Consider the following 20,512-nt stretch of genomic DNA (forward strand, 5'->3'; position numbering starts at 1 on the left):
CTGTACTAATTAATATTTAATTAATAAAACACATTTTTGTTGTAATAAAATCTGTTTCGTTGTTCAATAATTTAATTTAAACGAATCCATCATTGTGCAATTAAATATACTGTAAAAAAAAAAATATATATATATATATAAATATACATTTATTTATATATATATTTATTTTAACAGTATATTTAATTGCACAATGATGGATTCGTTTAAATTTAATTATTGAACAACGAAAGGGACTTTATTACAACGAAAATGTGTTTTATTAATTAAATATATTAACCATGAGAGGCATCGGCATTACTGCAGAGGATCGCAAACCCCGGTAATAGCAATTCCTGTAAACTGTTTCCCTGCTTTCCCAGATGCATCCAGAGGTGTTTGCATCACTTTCTAAAGATTTTATTTGTTATTTTTAGTTGAACCAGATTTCCAAGTAAATGACCGTATGTTTTCAGCCTCATGTCTATTTTTTCCCACGGCCGTAGTTTCAGCCGCACATTTCCGGCCGCGTAAAAACTACGGCCGGAAATATACGTAGTGTGAACATAGCCTTAAAAGATAGGTGGTAATGTAAGACCTGGAGTCATGGCTTCCATTTTACATTATGCTCTAGTTTGTAAGGCAACTATTTTTTGTTGATGAAATATTGCACTGTACTATGTGGTTATTGTGGTAGAAAAAAAAAAACAGAAAGTCCTTTATCTTGTTTTTAAACCATGATAGAACAGTTTCCCTTTGGTATTTGTTCCCTTAGATTTTATATGCGTCAGTCTGAAATATTACTTATTATCTCTTCTTGTAGATACTTGGACTGAATCCATTATATCCATTGAAACTCAATTTCTAGATTTTACAGTTAATATACAAAACCAAGGTACATTTTAGTTGCTAATACAGCAGAATTTATTACCTGTGAAATGAATCAACCAGCTCTGTTTCTACTGTTTCTACAGGCCTGCCCTGCACAGCAGAGAATACATACAGTAACAAATATGAGGAAAGATTTTCAGATTCCTGTTACCTAAAAGAATTTAACCACTTAAGGACCCATGACATACTCCAATAGGTTCGAAGAATCTGTGAAGCGAGCTCAGGAGCAGCCAGGTCCTCACTGTTAATGATGGGCTGCTGCAATTGTGCGGCTGTCCGCCATTATTCCTTGCAATGCTGCACACCTGTCACTGTCCTATTAGGACACACTGCTGGGGTTCTGATCGTGTAACTGACTGCCGGAGGTCTCTTACCTTCCTCCGTGCAGTCAGCTTGGCGATCACTGAAGATTGCAGATAACTCTGATCGATGCTTGACCAGGGTTAGTAATGTAATAAATGAAAGTAATTGTCCTGTAGGGGGACTTAAAAAGTGTAAAATTAAAAAAATGTAAATGATTTAAAAAAAAACATGAAATGGCCCCTCCCCCAATAAAAGTTTAAATCACCCCCCTTTTCCATGTTATATATTTATTTAAAACATAAAAAAACATATTATGTATCATACCGTGCTTAATTGTCCTGACCTATTGGACTAATCGGTCCAAATATAACGATAGTATTTCCGTATAGTGAACTGCGTAAACAAAAAAATAAAGCCAAAATTACAGATTTTTTTGTCACATATATCAGAAAAAAAAGTTAAAGCAAACAAAATGTCCTATCCACACGAATATGGTACCAATAAAAAGTAGAGATTGTGGTGCAAAAATTAAGACCTCAAACAGTCCTGTAGGTTAAAAAATAAAAGCACGATGGTTCTTAGAAGGTGAGGAGGAAAAAATGAAACAGCAAAAATTAAAATTTGCGCGGTCCTTAATGCCAAAATCCATACGTCTTTAAGAAGTCAAAAGGGTATTCCCATCTTAACTAACATAGTTAGGACAGGTCAAGTTACATAGTTTTGCAAATTTATTAAGCAAACTTGCTTCCTTCTGACAAGCCCGCTGCTTTGTTCCCCTTGTTGATAGCTCAGTGTCTAGTTTACTGTCCACTGGTCCATCGTATAGCTATAGGGGCCTATTTATAGTTTGCACTGTTTTTTGTTTAAACCGCTTCATAAACGATGCATTAAATTTTACACCCTGCGTAAAAACACAAAGTATGCCTGAATAATGGCGCAAAAAGAATGATAAATATGCCCCATAATTTAGTGTAAAAGTACAGGGTGAGTCAAAAGTCTCAGAACAACTTTTATGTAAAAAAAGAAAGGGAAAATTACCTATCCAAATACCCCAGCAAGTAATAGGTGGAGGGGGGGGGTCTATCTTTTAGACTATGTCTAGAATTTTGTCGCCATCTTGAAAGCCGCCATATTGGATCAAAGGCAGGTTTTACCAAGGGAAAAGAAGCCATGTTTCTTCGCAAAGAAGATCAGAATTGTCTCAGAAATTGATTGCCACAACACAGAAAGATAACCTGCAGAGTAAAGACAGTGGACTCCATGAAAACTAAACCTATGAGATAACCCCAAAACTTTTTCCAGTTTGTTATATGGTATCAATAAATAGTACCCTTTAACGCTATACCATGAATACCAAACCATCATATACAGTAGCTATGTCGATTGAAAAATAAAAAACATTATGGCTGTTGGATGGTGAGGATGAAAGAACAAAAAGCCACTGCTAAAACTGGCTGCAATGTCAATAGATTAAAAAGAGATTTGAAAGCACATTCATCTGAACTACAGAAACCTAAAATCAAAATGTTTTTACAAAGGCCGATGAATAAGTATTCATATTACTGAGCTCTGTAATTATTCATAGATGGTTACTGGTTAAATGAAGAAAGGTAATTGGGTGTATACAAAGTCCTTTATGTTTAAAAAACTAGGGGCAAACACAGACAACATTGTAAGACATTAAATTTAAACACATTTAGTGATATGTCAGGAGATTTACAATTTATTGCTGTCCTAAAACCCCAACTGCAGTTGAATAGCATGAGATTTCCAAGCATGCCTATTGCTTCTTGAGTAAATTTCTCTTGCCTTATTTCCTTTCTTAGAAGCAAAAAAAGATGAAGTTACTGCTCCTTAACGTCAAAAAGACAAATATGTTATGTATGCCCACTAAAATGAGATTGATAATCTAGAAATGATTTATTGTACTCGCTTGTCCAAAACACACTTCATTGCAGAGGATTTATAAGACAAACCATTTGTGATAATGTTTATTCCAAATCCATGGTCAGAAATATAACACTATATTGCTCCCTGTCTTCGGGGTTTGATAAAATGATTTTTAGCTCACTACCTAAGCACGCCACCAATGTTGAATCTGCATGACATTTGTCATTATAGCCCTGACCTTTTCTTAGATTTTTTTTCTGTATATGTTAATGTTTGATATAAGCAATGTCTGTTAAAGTTTAGAGGTGTTATCAATGAAATATATTGTACTTGCAGTTTAGAGGTCAAGGAGGAAAAAAGACTGATGCACAAAATGAATAAATAAAAAGCAGTCACTTTGACCTTACTTTTAGACAGCCTGAAATGCTGCAGAAGTTATTATAAGAAGGATACAACTAAATAGAAGAAACATAATGGACTGGGACATAATCCCTATGTTTCTGTTTAAAGGGGTATTCCACCAAAGAGCTAATAAATGCAATGCACCTAGACCTAGTTGGTCTCACCAAGTATTTTGAGCCATCTCCAGTCTTTCTAGCTGCCGTCTTTTTTGAGTTAAAAGTTTTTGTAAAAGACGGTCTATGTCCAAGATAACGGTGGCCAAGAAACATTTTCCAGCATGCATTGCTTCACAGAGCCAACTGTCAAGTATCCGCCTCATCTTGTAGTATCTACCCATCTCTGGCTCAATCTGCTTCTGCTATAGACCTTGTTCCCACTGAGCAAAGGTAGCGGAATTCCGCGACGGAATTGTCCGCCGCGGAATGCCGTTAGCCTCCCGCTCATAATGGGAGTCTATGGGAGGCGCGCGCTCCTGCTCTGTACGCGCTGAAGAATGAACATCTATCTATCCATCTACACAGATAAAGAGAGAGAAATGAAACAACTTTGTTTCCTTCCCTCTATACTACTCAGGATGCTGTCATTGTTCTGTTGTTTCCCCACCCCCTGGCCAGGTGCTCAATGATTAGTGTGAAGTCCGTGGTGGCCGGGGTTACAGATGTGGTGTTACAGCTTGCCTAGCAACAGAAGGGACAGAGATCATGTGACTTTGATCTCAGAAGGGAGGGGGAGGACAGAGGAACTGAGACGGAGTAGACCAAGAAGTGAGGCTTTTTAGCAGCTTCAGGGTGCAAGTCAGGATGTGCTGCAGACAAATGGCCAAATTCATGTAATAGAAACCTATTACAAAAAAGCTTAGAATTTGGGTGGGGATTGAGCAGGTTTATATCTTTTAGGTGGAGTACCCTTTAATAGCTTTAAATGGATGATGATTTCCCATTTTGGCTTTTTCATTCATCATAAATCAACACAATGCTTTAAAACATTCTCATAATTCATTTTGAAACTCTTTACCACATATATGGGTAGGAAATGTTCGCTGGGAAGCTTGGGAGCTGAACCCGCTCTGCACCTAGCAGGTGTCAGCTGTTAACTACAGATGACACCTGCCGCCGTTTGCCTTAACTCACTAAGTTGCACCCAAGCAAAGAGGATCAAGTGAAGATTATATACCGATCGAACAAGTTAACATTATGGCATACTGCTTCCTCACTGACACTTACTGTATGTCCCTCAGTCGGAACAAGTGAGGATAATGTCCCATTGGTTCCTCACTAGCACTAGATGATATTAGTGAAGACCAGGGTTGAGTGAAAGCCTTGTCTGGCTACATCCTCCTTGGTCAGCTGTGATTTGAATCCTGCAAAGAAAATCTGTACAGGTAAGCTTACAGGGGTTGGTAGTCACCAGCCCACAACAGTGGCTTCCCTACTCTGGCAACATAGAGCTACTGGCAGACAGCAGCCTATGCCTGCTCCTAGCAGCAAGTGCCACCTGCCCGCCTCTTACTGTCTGGGAAGCTGAGGAAGCTTGGGGAGAAGCGGGACAAGGAGTGGATAAAGCTATTGATGAGGTGGAATGGAGATAAGGCAGAGGAGAATGGGACGTCAGAGTGGCTGCTGCCAGCCTACCCGTGGCATCTGTAACTGGGGAATGTTCCCACTCTGATCTACTGGGGGGGATTTACTAGATACATGATCTTCACTACTTTATTTGTGTTAGCCCGCACAGCTCTGGGAGTCGGGTCGTGACATCCCCATGTTATCCAGGAAGTGAAGCCTTGATGCAGTAGTAAGTGCAGGGAAAAAAGCACTTAAAGGGAACCATTCACCCCGTGGCCCCGGCAGAAACTGACATACAGTGACATAAAGGTCAATATACTTTCCACATCGCTCCCGGTCCTGTCCCGGATCCCGTTGTTGACACGGAGAAATCGCCGATTCTTCTTCTTGCGCCCATTATGGTAATGAGCGCCGCCGGGCCCGAAGTCCAGCCTTCTCCCCACCTCCGACACTTTGACGCCGGGTCTTCTTCCTCCTTGTCTTCTTTCTTCTCGCCGGATCCCGCGCAGGCGCCTGACAGTCGTTTTCGGCGCATGCGCAGTTCACAATTGTAGCCGCTCCGCAGCCTCACTGTTTACTGCGCGTGCGCCGATTGTCTCGAGCACGTATCCTGTTTACTGCGCAGGCGCAGAAGAGGTGACGAGACCACTGCAACGGCGCCTGCGCGGGAATTCGTCAGAAGACTGAAGATGTCAATCAAGTTCCAGGAGGCGTGGATGGGCGGCGACGAGAAGAGGACCTCATGAATAGGTTGGACTCGTCTGCCGTTTCCTATGGACGTTGGACTCATCTCAGCTTATTACCATAATGGGCGGGAGAAGAAGAATCAGCGATTTCTCGTTGTCAACAACGGGTCCGGGACGGGACCGGGAGCGATGTGGTAAGTATATTGACCTTTATGTCACTGTATGTCAGTTTCTGCCGGGGGCCACGGGGTGAATGGTTCCCTTTAATGTGCATTTCCCCTAATAAGTGTATATTGGTGATTTGTATAACTTTTGGGGACAATACAATATTTTAATAAAAATTTTAGCCAGACTTTAATTTAATGTATATATATATTTTTTCTTACATTGAATAGCAGCAGTAAGGAAAGACACGACAACCAATGGCTGTCAGGAACTACAGGGCTGCTCAAGCCCTGACCCCAGTATATTTAAATATTGCTACTGACACAGGTGGCTCGGTCATATCTTATGTCTTTTCTAGTGTTAACATGCATTACTACAGAAATCAGGGGAGATTCAGTGTTACTAGCACTGCATACTGCAAAGCTAGCAATATGTTACTGTTCCAGGACCAGGGCTTGGGCAGCCCTGCAGATCCCAGCTCAGCCATTGGTGGCAGCAGAGGCGATGCTCCGCCCTCTGTTGTTTAAATAAAAAAGTTTAAATAAAAAAAATATAAAGTTATATATAAGAAATTATATAAATTTATTAACCCCTTCATGACCCTAAATGACAGGATCAATTTTTAGTTTTGCATTTTATTTTTTCCTTTCGCCTTCTAAGAACTATAGCGCCTTTATTTCTTCATCTACAGGGTCATGGAAGGGCTTTTTCCAGGAACAAATGTACTTTGTATTGGTACCTATTAATCTACCATAAAATGTTTTATTTATAGGGTGAAATTGAGGGGGTTCTGGGGGGTTCCTTTATCTACGTAATGCACTTAACATGTTATCTTCTTTTGTATACGTCAGCAAAACACAACGGTATGTATGCTTATATGGCTTTCCTAATATTTTATTTTTTTGATCACTTTATTTGTATAATGGGAAAGGGGGATGATTTAAACTTTTATTGGCACAGGGGCTTTGTGATATTTTTAAAAACATTTTTATATTTACATTTTTTATGTCCCTCTAGGGGACTATTATGTGCAGTCATCAGGTTACATACACTGGTCAATGCTATGCCATACCATAGCATCAGTGATCAGTGTTATAGGCAATCTCATACAGGCTCTATGACACAATCGCTGATCAGACTGCACGGATGTAAGCTGTATACCTCCGACTGTCAGGAAAAGCGAACACTAATGCCTGTTTTTGTTTTTTTAAACACATCTGGAAAATATAGAAAAGCTATCAAAAAGTTCACCCTACAAAAAATAAGTCCTCACAGAAAATTTAAGTAACAGAAAAAAAACAGCTTCTATACAGTTGTATGAACATTTCTATGCATGTTTTTGTTAATGCATTACGCTCATTTTGTTTCTCGTCTGCAGTCAGCATGCCTATACATATAGTGCAGGTGGCTCTGTTCTGTTCAGAGTGGCCGTCTGGCAGCTTGATCTCAAGCCATTCCTTCTCCTGTCCTGAATAATTTTCTAAGCTGGATTTTTGTAAAGGGGAGGGGATGTCGTCATGAGTCAGCCTCTTTAATAAACTGTTAGTACAGAAATTCTATAACTTATTGTAAGATCACAATACACTGTTTCTTAGAAAATCAGCTATGAGGGTGGATTCTGATAAGAAGTTTTTCTGGAGAAAAAAGAACCCACTAAAAACAGCTAATTTGTCGCATGGCGTTTGTTGGGGGTGAAAAATGTGACGGAATATTATATATGAATAATAATGAAGAATAATAATGAAGAAAAACTAAACGTTAAATTAAATGTTTTTTGTTTGGTGTTTTTAAGAGCAGTTTGGTGTGTATTTATGTTTGTTTTTTTTTCCAACCACAGCAGGGTCTTTCTGCTGTTTTTTCCCACAGAGAGGTTTGTGTTTGGGGGGTTAAAAATGTGAGAAGAAACATGTAAACAAATGTAGGGGATAAAATGCCAGAGATAAAGCCATCTACAGTAATTTACACGTAACAGATCTAGTGGTGGAGCCAGGGGTTCATTAGATCTGTTTTGGGTTCGTAGTCCTAAACGGGTGCCCCTCTGATCTTGCAGGACAATTTTTGTCTCTTTATGTTTATGTTAAAGTATCCACACAGGAAGATGTTAGTCGTAATTTGTATGAAGAGCAGAATTGTTTTAAGTGAAATGGATGTAACATAGAGACAATGTAGGAAAAGGGGGTGTAAGCATAGCTGTAGATCACTGCTGGACATCCAGGGCCTGGGTGTATTGCATGTAATTTTCTGCTCTCCGAAGAATATTTCTCATCTCATGTGTCTGTAGTAAAATAAAGGGAGAGGGGTGTACAGTTTGTTCTGTTTGGATGGATGTTCCTCTTGTCTATGAGTCATAGAATATGTATTATTACATCTTCCACCCTGCAGATTTATGCTAAAAAGTATCATAGTGTCTCTGGCAGCTCAAGTGTGACATGAATAGAAGCCATAATTCTCTCAGCAGGTAATATAAGAGATTTTTTTTAACTGCATAGTGCTGATAGGGCTATATCTCTCTAGTGTCACAGCAGTTTGAGATTCTGATGGCAACATATTGTTTACGGGTCAGTGACTTTGTCTTAAACAGTAGCTTGGAACAGAATAGCAGAGGTTAATTAAGTATGTCTATCAACATGGACAGATATAGATGTTTCCTCTCACAGCAGTGCCAGCGTCTGCAATGATTCAAGCCAGTGTCTCGCCTGGGCTCTGTTCTTTTCTGCCACAGTACGTGCTTTAGTTTTAGAAGAATCTATCAGAGTTTCCGTATAGCTTCCTTATGATATACTTAATTGTTTTGGCTAGCGTTAACTATTCTTTTAATTCCAAGTTTAATGCTTTTATTCTTACTACTATACTATTTATTATCTGTTTTTTGTTTTGTTTTTTTAATTGTTTTATTTATTTCTATAGCACAAACTAGCAGTGCATAGCATAGTATGTATCATTTTATTTAGCGTTAAGTTGGGGGGGGGAAAGATCACTAATTGTGTGAAGAAAACAAATGTTTTCTCCACTGCTGGGAGTGGTGTAAAGAAAACAATAAACATGTTGTACTCACCTCCTCTGGTCTTCAGCAGCTCCTGTCCTTAGCTCCTCGTCACTTCTTCTGGGTTCTGTATCAGAGGCAGGACACTGCTAGGGCCACTGAGTGACTGAGCATGTAGTTTGTGAGGTTGGAACAACCCAGAACTCATAAGAAGTGGGGGGCCAGGAGAGTCTGTGTGGTAAGCAGTTATGCTTTATACATTGCTCCTTATTTAAATTTGAGCACAATATTTTATACATGTCCACGGTAGTAGTGCAGTCCTGACTTTCTACATTGGTAACTTGAGAGACAAAGCACGGGCCAGATGTTACGTGTTTACATTATATGTAGGGATGGTCCGAACCTGCCGAGCAGCGGGCGGATCCAGCGGGAGTAACGCCTGGAAAACTGGGATACAGCCTATGGCTATGGAGCGGGCAGACAGCGGGAATCATTACCGAGGGTTCGGGTTCGTACGAACCCGAACCGAACTCGGCTCGGACCATCCCTAATTATATGGTATCGTGGTGCTTATTGTGTCACATGAAGGAGTATTACTGCGGGACTATCCTTCTATTCTGGCCAGGAGTTCAGGCCCATGGACTTAAGTTTTAAACAACTACATTTCGGACACTTATTTGTAACTTATTCTTTGTATTCCACATGTTTGCTTTAAATTTGTTAGGTTTTTTTATGTACAAAGCTGTTATGTCTTTATAAAAACCTTAATAAAATAAAAGTTAAAATAATTCCCTTACCTTGTATGCCTACTGCTCAGTACATTGCTTCCATGAGCCCTAAAACAGCACACCATGGAAACTATGTAGAGGAGAAGGGAATCCTGCTCTTGAACAGTAAGCAAGAATATGCTATGAATTACTGCCTACTGGCTGGCCCAAGGAGGTAACTCTTTACACTCAATGGGCTGGGTCGCTCCACAATTTATAGGAAAAATATCAATAATTCCATACTGCACTTATAATATCAATAGTCCCATACTGCACTTACTGCTCCGCACTTGACCAGACTTTACCCAGAACTGAATTGACCATTTAATCTAAAACAAATTTAATGTCTTATTCAGACAAATTTTCCCGATTGACGTTTTGGAGGTTGACCCTTTTATGCTTGAGGGGGTAAGGCACCAGAGCAGTCCTGCAGAGGCAGAGGATTGGTGGATCCAACTGTTGACTGAACGAGAGCTCGGCCTCACCTTCTTTTGTGTATTTAGTTTCATCAGTGTCATCAGTTTTTTTTACTTTAAGTATCAGCTTAGTATATTGTCTTTTGCAGATGAAAAGTAATGATAACCGCCTTCCAGGACACAGCACAGGCTCCCAGTACAGGATGCACCATTACTACCCATGTGTGGGGCAGAGCATAGCCACACCTGCCTGTGTTCAACCCATCTTCAGTTTTGAAGAAAACCCCTCTTACCCTGAGGTCAAAGCAAGTGGTAAGTACTTTTTCGTTCCATGAACATGATTATGACTATGTACCTGTTGGTGTATGTGAGTTTGGAGTTTTCACAAGAGGCAGCATTTTGGAGAGGATTGACTGTTGCTTCATGCTGGGCTGTGAGTAAGCACTGAGGAATATCATTGACTTACTGCTACTTACTGTTCAATAGGAAGAGCCACAGTGTGAAGAAACAGTGAAATATGACCTCTGTAGTTCTTCCTGCAGCCATAACATTACAATCACCTGCCTTATATTGTGCAGGTCTTCTTGTGCTACCAAAATATGGCTTCATCGTGTCATGGACTCCACAGGACTCCTGAAGATGTACAGTAGTATCTGGCACCAAGGTATCAAAACGCAAGTCTGTAAAAGTTGTCCTGTGGCCTTTCTGGCCCTTCTGTTTTAGTAAATACTTGTATTCTCCCTGAAAGAAAAATTCTGGAACATCTTTTCTTATAGATCTATGATGTGCCATTCCTTTGTTCTTACTCGAAAGGTATGACTCAATCATCAACTGAGTGTTACGACTTGGGAGCGTATCCCTAAAGTCTGGCATTGTCATCTGTGATTAGATAGTGTCATACACCCCAAATAGCTAAAGTGCAGCTGGTAATTTACTCATACATTTCTAGTAAAAATAACAGGAATGGCACAATACAGAGCTATGAGTGAGGATGTCGCAGAATTAGGGAATTCATATATTGTCTAAAATCAGAAAATAAAACAGCAGATAACTGATGATAACAGACAGATAAAAAAATTGTTTTCAAATCAACTGGTCCCAAAAAGTTGTACAGATTTGTAATTTTCTCAAATCAGCTGGTGTATGTCCTACAGGAAGTGGAGTTTTCTTTGCAATCTGATACAGTGCTCTCTGCTGCCACCTCTGTCCAGAGCAGCAGCAAATCCCCCCAGAAAACTGGCATGCAAACTGAAATAAATGTTACCCATGTTTTCATTCGTTCTTTAAAAGCATTCTGTTGGTAGCCTTTTTTATAATTCTATACTGAAGTTTTTATAAGGAATTTTGCTTCAGCTTTATGCCCTAGAGATGCATATTGAAAAATGCCTAAAATACCTAACAGGTAAAATCTGTAGTTCTATGATGCATGTAATAATGATACCGGGAAGTCAGAAACCTCGTATATAAGTTACATAATACAGTGTATAAATATATTTTTCTCTGTTTTTAATTCATTAATTTGTTTAATTACTTAAAGGGAACCTGTCACCCCCCGTACCGGGGTGACAGGCTCCCGACCCCCCGTTAGAGACCCCTATACTTACCTCATCCCGCCGGGTCCCGCTTCTGGATTCGGTCGGGTCCCGGAGATCTCAGCCGCTGCAGCCCGGCGCGCGCGCTGAGAGATGAGTCCAACACCCATAGAGAATGACAGGAGAGTCCAGCGCTCCGTCATTCTCTATGAGCGTTGGACTCATCTGTCAGCGCGCGCGCCGGGCTGCAGCGGCTGAGATCTCCGGGACCCGACCGAATCCAGAAGCGGGACCCGGCGGGATGAGGTAAGTATAGGGGTCTCTAACGGGGGGTCGGGAGCCTGTCACCCCGGCACGGGGGGTGACAGGTTCCCTTTAATTAATTACTGCTGTGTTTCCCTTTTTTTCTTTCGTTTTTATTGTACTGCAGAAAATAAGGCTGTGTGAACACTGTGTTTCATTTAGTTTTGCCATTTCCATTACAGTATGTTCAAGTGTATAAAACGTTTACATTTAGGGTACAAACACACACACCGTATACGCAGCAAATATGCAGCAGATACGCAGCAGATTTGATGGTGCAGATTTGATGCTGTGTTCAGTTATTTAGATCTAATCTGCTGCGTATCTGCTGCGCATTTACTGTGTATTTGCTGCGTATCGCAGCAGTAAATACGCTGCGTATACGGTGTGTGTGTTTGTACCCTAAAAGCAATCAAAATTGCAGAGTGGAACCAGCCTTATTTTACCATATTTACTTTATTTACATTCTAAATAGGAACATAAATAGAACAATTTTTATTTTTTTATTAGATTTCCAATTTAAATGGCTTTCTAGCCAGTTAGCTGCTTACATATATTGTTACTAAAATATTAGCTTGGAGGAGAAAGTAATGTATACACAAACATGTAGGGAGAATGTATTAAAAGCTGTTTTATCACAAATCATTGCATACTGCAAAATTGCTTTAAAAATTATCTTTTTGCACTGAAAACAAATGTGTATGGTTTACCAGGAGGGGGCAGGGCCTAAAATGTAAAACAGTGTGGTGTGAATTTGGCACAAATCTACACCTACTCATTGTCCAATATGCACCAGATTTATGAAACTGTAAAATAGAAACTAGTGTAAACTGCCCACAGCAACCAATCGCAGGTCAGCTTTCAGCTCTGCTAAAATAAAAACCGAGCTGTGGTTGCTGTGGGCAGTTTACACCAGCTTCTAATTTTCACACTTGAATCTGGGCCAATATTCATCAAAATAAATCGGTTCACCACCTGGATAAAAATAAAATTTCTCCTTTAATCAAAGCTGGAAGGTTAAATTTAGGGATGGTCCGAACCGAGTTCGGTTCGGGTTCGTACGAACCCGAACCCTCGGTAATGATTCCCGCTGTCTGCCCACTCCGTGCAGCAGGCGGATCCAGCGGGAGGACCGCCTGGAAAACTGGGATACAGCCACAGCTATAGGCTGTATCCCAGTTTTCCAGACGTTACTCCCGCTGTATCCGCCCGCTCCACGGAGTGGGCAGACAGCGGGAATCTGCTGCCGAGCGTTCAAGTTCATACGAACCCGAACCTCGGCAGGTTCGGACCATCCCTAGTTAAATTGATTTGTAATTTACCTCTATTTTAAAAATTCTGTCTTTCCAGCATTTATCAGGTACTGTATGTCAAGGAGGAAGTCATGTGTTCCTTCCAGTACGACATGGTGCTCTCTGCTGCCACTTTTGCATGTGTCAGGAACTGTTCAGGGCTGGAGAAAAACCCAATGGCAAACTTCTCTGGACAGGGGTAACAGCAGGGAGCACCTTGTTGGATTGGAAATAACCACACAGCTTCCTTCAGCACATAGAGCGGGTGCTACATACTGGAAAGACAATTTTTTTTAAAAAAAGAGACACTGTGACCATAAAAACTTTTTGACATGTCAAAAGTTTTGATCAGTCCGGGTCTAAGTGTTAAGACCTGACTGATCGTGAGAACGAGCCAGTACAAGCCACGCTTGTGTCATGTGACAAGACAGCTGCATAATTTAAGTCTATGGTGGCACATCTTTTTCACTGACACAATGCATGATAGCGGAGTCCTCTCCCTGCACGTTCTATTGATCAGTCAGAGTCTGAACAGGTCAGAGGTTATTTATGGTGACCTGTTACACTTTAAGCAAAGGTAAATTACAAATCTGTGCAACTTTGTTACAATTTGACTTGAAAATATTTTTTCTTCTTTGAAGTACCCCTTTAACAATACATCGGTTCTGCTGAAAGAGAGTATATAGAACATCTGGTCATCTTAAAAAATATAAATATTGAGTTGAGTGTTGAGCAAACTTTGAGCATGCTTCATTACTTTTAGGCTGCCTTCACACTAGCATAATTAACATCCATGTTACATTCTTTTTTTTTCCGGATAATAATACAGAGCTAAGCTTACCTGCCACCATCACCCCCCTGCCATTACATGTGCTTCTGTACTGAAGGGAAGGATCCCACTCCATGACAACATGCAGAGATCTTGAAAACTATAGAAAAACTGATACCCTAAGTTAATTTTGAAAAGTTGCTAGCTCAACCACAACTGCTATCTAGTTGGACCCAATTTTTATTCGATTTACAGAGGTTGCTGTGCCCATTAGATGATGGAGGTGCACTGATTGATGTAGAGATTCCGTGGAGAGGTACAAAGAACAAGCTGTATATATATATTTATATATATAATTAACTCTTTATTGATTATATTACATGCATCACTAGAGGGAAGGTTAGCTCTGAATCCATAAGTACTAAAATATCAGGTCATTTTCCTAAAGGCTGCAGTGTTGCAGGTTGCTCTGAGCAGCACATGGAAATCTTGTGACATTGATATAACAACCATCATAAGTATTAGCCCACGACCAGACAACATATCAATTTTTTTGGCCACTTGACGGCCTTATACACACCCATAAAACTTCGCAGCGCAATCCCACCATTGTCCATGTCATACTGGCAGTCTATGGGAGGCTCACGCTCCTTTGTCCGCGCTGGAGAATGGACATGTCAGTTCTTCAGAGTGGAAAGGCGCAGAGAGAGGAGGTGCTCGAGCCTCCCATAGACTGCCAGTCTGCCGCGGAATTCAGCCAGTTTTACTCTGTGTGAACTCAACGAATGATAACCAGATGTATCAACTGTTCACATAGACTTAAATAGAAAAATTGTAACGTCTGTTCGTGGTCCGTTAAGTAGAATGGTTGGAAGATTACAGTACGCACAGATTTTTCCTCTGTTCAAAAAGCAGTTCACAAACAAATGGAGCAAATTGAGACCTTTTTTGTCCCGCTGAAATCGATAAGAGACATTTATTTCCTTTTTCTGGTGTTTGAGTGGTAATCATAAACACAGATGTGACACTTCCCCCCCCCCCTCCCCCTCCAAATGTTCCTTCAGTTGTTGCAGTACCTCATAAAGATATCTATATCTCTTAGTTATGTATACAACAGCAGTATCTGTTTTTGGGGATATTTTGCTGCTTGTGTCTATGGGATAGCAGCTTGAATGGAGTACAGTATGAAAAGATAGAGAGCCATGTTTAGAATGAATTAGTGTAGTTTTCCAGGTTATATACAGTAGAGTGAAAGTGTTCTGTAAGATGCCATCTATGTTTATATAAATGTCACTTTCACTGTGCATCAAGTTATGCAAGGAACATTTAATTTATTTTTAATATGTATTTATGTTAATTGTAACAATTTTTCCTTTATAATAAGGAAGCATTGCCTTTTAGGTCCACTTTAATTTGTGTTAAATCGATTGCCTCTTGCCATGGTGGACGATAATTTCTCTTTGACGAATGGTAAGGTTAGGGTTAATTTGGCTCTTAATTTTAGGAGCCCTCTATGCTTAGTTGTTGCACAATTGTCTTCTTGTCAGGAAAATAAGCCCGGCACGAGTTGAATAACCTTCAGGGGAGCTATGCTGTCCTTCTGTCGGCCGCTGTCTTTGAAAATTGCCTGCAGAGTTAGTGAGCAGGAACAGTTAAGATTTACAAACAATGATGAAGCTTGTCACGCATCTTTCACCATTTATCATTGGGGCCGCCGGAGCCGGGCGGTGAAGTGTTCTTCATAAAAACCAGCTCAGTGTGAAATACACCTCGCTGCAATGTTTACTGCTCTGAAACTCGTCACAGCCCTTTATAGTAAATCCAGATTGCGATGTGACATTACAGTATATCATTGCAGAGCGCGCTGGGGTTTACACTAGGAATGAGTGCAGTTCACACCAGATGAGATGTCCAGATTGAGTTATGTTGGAATTTGGCTGTTAGATGGGGATAACTTATTTTTTTCCTCTCATGTTTTGTTTTGTGTTTTTTTTCTAGCTAGGAAAGTTAACTTATTTTTCTGCATCCTTCTTTTCCCCATGATTTGTCTTGTTCTGTTCGTTAGATGCTTCCCTCTTCATTTTCTTAACCTTGGATTCTGAGATTGGAAATGTTATTATGATTCACAAGCTCACATTGTGTAGGGCAATATACTTTATATACTGAGACATATATCAGGTAAACACATACCTTATGGAGGATAACGTATTACAAATCCTGCTTGCTTTCTGTCTCTGTCCAGTGCTGCATGTAATGAAATTGCCATGTCTGACGATTAAAATCGAGTGTTCCTGTGTTGTAAAACTGGAATCTACAGGAATTACACTTTCAACTACCTAGCCTTAAAATAGTCTATATGTATGTTAGCCACATATTTCTGCAAAACAGTTGTCAATTACTGCATGTATATAAAAAAATACATTTAATCCCTTATAATTTACTATTAAATGACACCTTAAAAAGACAAATAAACAGTTGAAGCATCACTTAAAGGAAAATCTTCATCTCATAAAGACATTACATACACTGGGATAGGCCATGATTTCCAACCTTAGGGATTTTGACTGATTATTCAGTGCTGTAGTCCTTTCAGGGTATAAACCCACACACCGTATATGCAGCGTATTTACTGCTGCGATACGCAGCAAATACGCAGCAAACACGCAGCAAAAACGCAGCAGATTAGATCTAAATAACTGAACACAGCATCAAATCTGTACCAACAAATCTGCTGCGTATTTGTTGCGTATCTGCTGTGTATACGGTGTGTGGGTTTGTACCCTCACAGTTCTTCCCTGCACAGTCAGGTGATGGGGCATGCATTCTGAGAACCAATATGGGTTCTCAGATCCCCAACGTTAATCAACGTTACATGATTCTCAACATGGCACCATTAAAGTAAAATTTGTCTCGTAAAAAATGAGCCCTCATATGGCTATGTAAAAAAAAATTAAATAAAGTTATGACTCTTAGATACCAACTATGAAATAACTTAAGATAATATGCTAAAGAGTTGTCAGTGAATTTGGAGCTCTGGTGGCAATGTTTAGCTGATGAAATCCACAGATAATTGCAGGCTTCATCTGAACTTGCCATTTTCTAAATTGACAAATTCAGGTCCTGCCTGCAAATCACTACCACACGCCTAGCCACAGACTATGGTGCTGTGTATAAGATACTGCACACTTCTGTGGAAAATTGTAAAGTGGTGGAATGGTCCTAAAGGGCCAGATTTTTTTAAACCAAAGGCAGGTACAGACTATATACAAAGAACAGGTTGTAAAGGAAAGGCTGAGATTTCTCTCCTTTAAAATACATTCCTGGCTTTGGCTTTTGGCCCATCTAACTCAGCATATGGTTATCCTGTGAGCTAATCCCCTTACACCATGTTTTCCAGGACTTCCTAGATCTGCATCTAACTTCTCCAGCCACCGCTAATTAAATGCTGCGCTAAGTTTTAGCTGTTTTTCTGTTCACAGTTTCCTTAGCTGTTTTTTGCTCTTTCCCTAATTTTTCAGCCAATTATGGCTATGGTGGATCACAAAATGCATTTAGGATAGCAAATAAGTAAAAAGTTATTGAAGCCTCAGGGTGAGTAAGGTTTGTTCTATGCCAGCTCCAACCTGTAGGGAATTTTTTTTAACTACTGTCCCACAAGCTATACAAGATTTCTGAGGAGGGAATTGTGGTATTCTGTTGCAAGTGCAGGTGTTTAGCTTTCTAAGTTTGAGTGAACTGATACAGGTAATCCTTTTTAGTGTTCTCTTTGTGAAAGGAAATAGGGCTTTTCAGCAGCTCAACTGAGTTTTTTTTCCTTTCCGCTTAAATGTAGAAGAACAGCCTCTCACTGTATACGTATCCGGCACTAATTTAGTGGTTTCATTTTAGGAGATGCTCAATATACAGCTATAACAGAGCATGGAACCAAAACTTAAGCAAAAGCAGTAACTCCATAACTGTTTTCCCTTACCAGAATTATTGTGCAACACAACATATGTCTTCTCTTTACACCCATATCATGAAATAATAACCTATTTCTTAAAGAGACCCCGTGATTTAGAAAAAAAAACAATAACATTTCAAACAGACACGTCAAGTTTGATCAGTCAGGGTCTGGGTGTTCAGACTGCCACCGATCATTACATAAAGATGGAAGAAGAGCATGGCTGGTCACTTCACTCCCTGCCTCTTCTATTTTTTTGCAGGTGTATATGGAGCCCACATCGTACAGCAAGCCAGGTAGAAAAGAGCTTATCCATGCAATTCTCCTGGCTTGTTCTATCAATCGGCGGGATCTGAATCCTCAGGCTGTGTCCAATCAAAACTTTTGTCATGTTTGTGTGACATTTTGACATTCTCTACAGTCACAGGGACACTGCTAAGCTTCTATTCTTCTGCTGTCATCACAGTGCCAGTCCCGTTGCTTGAGAGGTTGACAATAACCGACCTAATAGCTATATTCATTTAAATAGAGATGTCAGGCATTAACCAATTTGTCTCAGATAATGCAGCTCTTCAACTGTGGAGTATTTCTTTTGCTTTTACAGGCATAGTAATTGTGTAAAAAAAAAAAAAAGGTAAGAACATCTTTCAAGCAAGAATGAAAAAATTCTGAACTTAGAATAATCACTATAATTACCCTTTTATCACCATTTTATCCAGTGAAGCCTTGATGCAGTAGTAAGTGCAGGGAAAGAAGCACTTTATGTGCATTTCCTGTGATAAGTGTATATTGGTGTAACTTTTGGGGGGCAATACAATATTTTACTAAAAATTTTCGCCGGACTTCTCCTTTAACCCTTAGGCGACCCTGGACGTACCCGTACGTCCAGGGCCGCCTCCCTGCGTTCAGCGCGGCGCCCGTGCTCTGAACTGCCGCAATCCCGGGTGCCGCATGTAGCCCGGGATTGCGGCTATTGGCGGGCATGGTGTGATCGCCGTGCCCACTAATCAGGTAATCGGAGGCAGCTGTCAAAGATGACAGCTGCCTCCGATTACTGGCTGCAGATGAACAGTGGTGGTATAGTGGGGAGATCACTCCTCCGGGACGTTGTCCCGGAGGAGCAATCTTTCTACCTGCAAGATGGCGCCGTCCCCGGCTCGGCACACGTTTGTATTCGGCTGCAGCAGCCGAAAGCAAACGAGTGTTAATCTCATTGATCTTTGCTGTATAACTATACAGCAAAGATCTCAATGAGAGATCTGAGTGCACAGGGCTCCAGACTAAAAAATTTACCTGGGAGCCATTGGCTCCTAACCTGAAAAATGTAGGCGCCAAATAGAATATTTGGTCGCCAACATTTTAAACCATGTAAAATTAATGTTATGTTAAATGGGACTTACTGTGTGCAGAGGCCACGGCAGCCTCCTCCTCCTCCTCCTCCTCATCCTCCTCCTTTAGATCCTTTCTTTTCTTAGTTTGAAAATGTTCAACATGGAAACTTGCAACTTGACAACCATATCCAGTCTGACTCAGTACTTCAGCCTCACTTGGCTAGCCTTTTAATGAGGCTTACTCTTCTGAACTTGAACTTAAAGAGAACCTGTCACCCCCGGTGACGGGGTGACAGGCTCCCAACCCCCCTATACTCACCTCATCGCGCCGGGTCCCGCTTCTGAAGATGGTCGGGTCACGGAGATCTCAGCCGCTGCAGCCCGGCGTGCGCTGAGAGATGAGTCCAACGCTCATAGAGAATGACGGGAGAGTCCAGCGCTCCGTCATTCTCTATGAGTGTTGGACTCATCTCTCAGTGTGCGCGCCGGGCTGCAGCGGCTGAGATCTCCGTGACCCGACCACCTCCAGAAGCGGGACCCGGCGCGATGAGGTGAGTATAGGGGGTTCTAACGGGGGGTTGGGAGCCTGTCACCCCGTCACCGGGGGTGACAGGTTCCGTTTAAAAGCTTGCAACAGTCTATACATACTGAGCTAGACTTATGACTGCAGCCATAGTGACCCCCCACAAGATGTGTATATAGATAGATATATCTCTCACCTAGTGACTAATGCAAGTGACCCCCTACAATACAGACACCTGAGGGGCCCTGATAATAATAATTGTGCATATATCTATCTCCCAGTGTCTGCAGCCAGTTTGCCCTACACTTATAGATGGCCCCCTCCCCTTATAGATGACCCCCTCCTTTTATAGATGCCCCCTCCTCCCCCCCATTATAGATGCCCCCTCCTCCCCCCCATTATAGATGCCCCCTCTCCCCCCAATTATAGATGCCCCCTCTTCTCCCCCCCATTATAGATGCCCCCTCTTCTCCCCCCCATTATAGATGCCCCCTCTCCCCCCCATTATAGATGCCCCCTCTTCTCCCCCCCTTATAGATACCCCCTCCCCTTATAGATGACCCCCTCTACCCCCATTATAGATGCCCCCTCCTCCCCCCATTATAGATGCCCCCTCCTCCCCCCCATTATAGATGCCCCCTCCTCCTCCCCATTATAGATGCCCCCTCTTCTCCCCCCCTTATAGATACCCCCTCCCCTTATAGATGACCCCTCTACCCCCATTATAGATGCCCCCTCCTCCCCCATTATAGATGCCCCTCCCCCCCATTATAGA

At 41.2% G+C, this 20,512-nt stretch overlaps 1 protein-coding gene across 5 annotated transcripts in view; it reads left to right on the forward strand.

The window, feature by feature from the left end:
* DMRT1 (doublesex and mab-3 related transcription factor 1) overlaps positions 1–20,512 on the forward strand; it is a 117,822-nt gene that overhangs the window by 57,997 nt on the left and 39,313 nt on the right. For 2 of the 5 annotated variants that reach the window (XM_069961896.1, XM_069961895.1), the window contains exon 5: positions 10,194–10,356. In XM_069961896.1, the coding sequence (XP_069817997.1) occupies positions 10,194–10,356 (163 nt within the window). Of the gene's footprint in view, positions 1–10,193; positions 10,357–10,622; positions 10,709–14,000; positions 14,096–14,195; positions 14,215–20,512 lie in introns of those variants that run through there. The other 3 variants (XM_069961898.1, XM_069961897.1, XR_011362147.1) reach the window with 3 other exon arrangements.

Source organism: Dendropsophus ebraccatus, chromosome 3 (assembly GCF_027789765.1).
Source record: "Dendropsophus ebraccatus isolate aDenEbr1 chromosome 3, aDenEbr1.pat, whole genome shotgun sequence".
Taxonomy (NCBI): domain Eukaryota; kingdom Metazoa; phylum Chordata; class Amphibia; order Anura; family Hylidae; genus Dendropsophus; species Dendropsophus ebraccatus.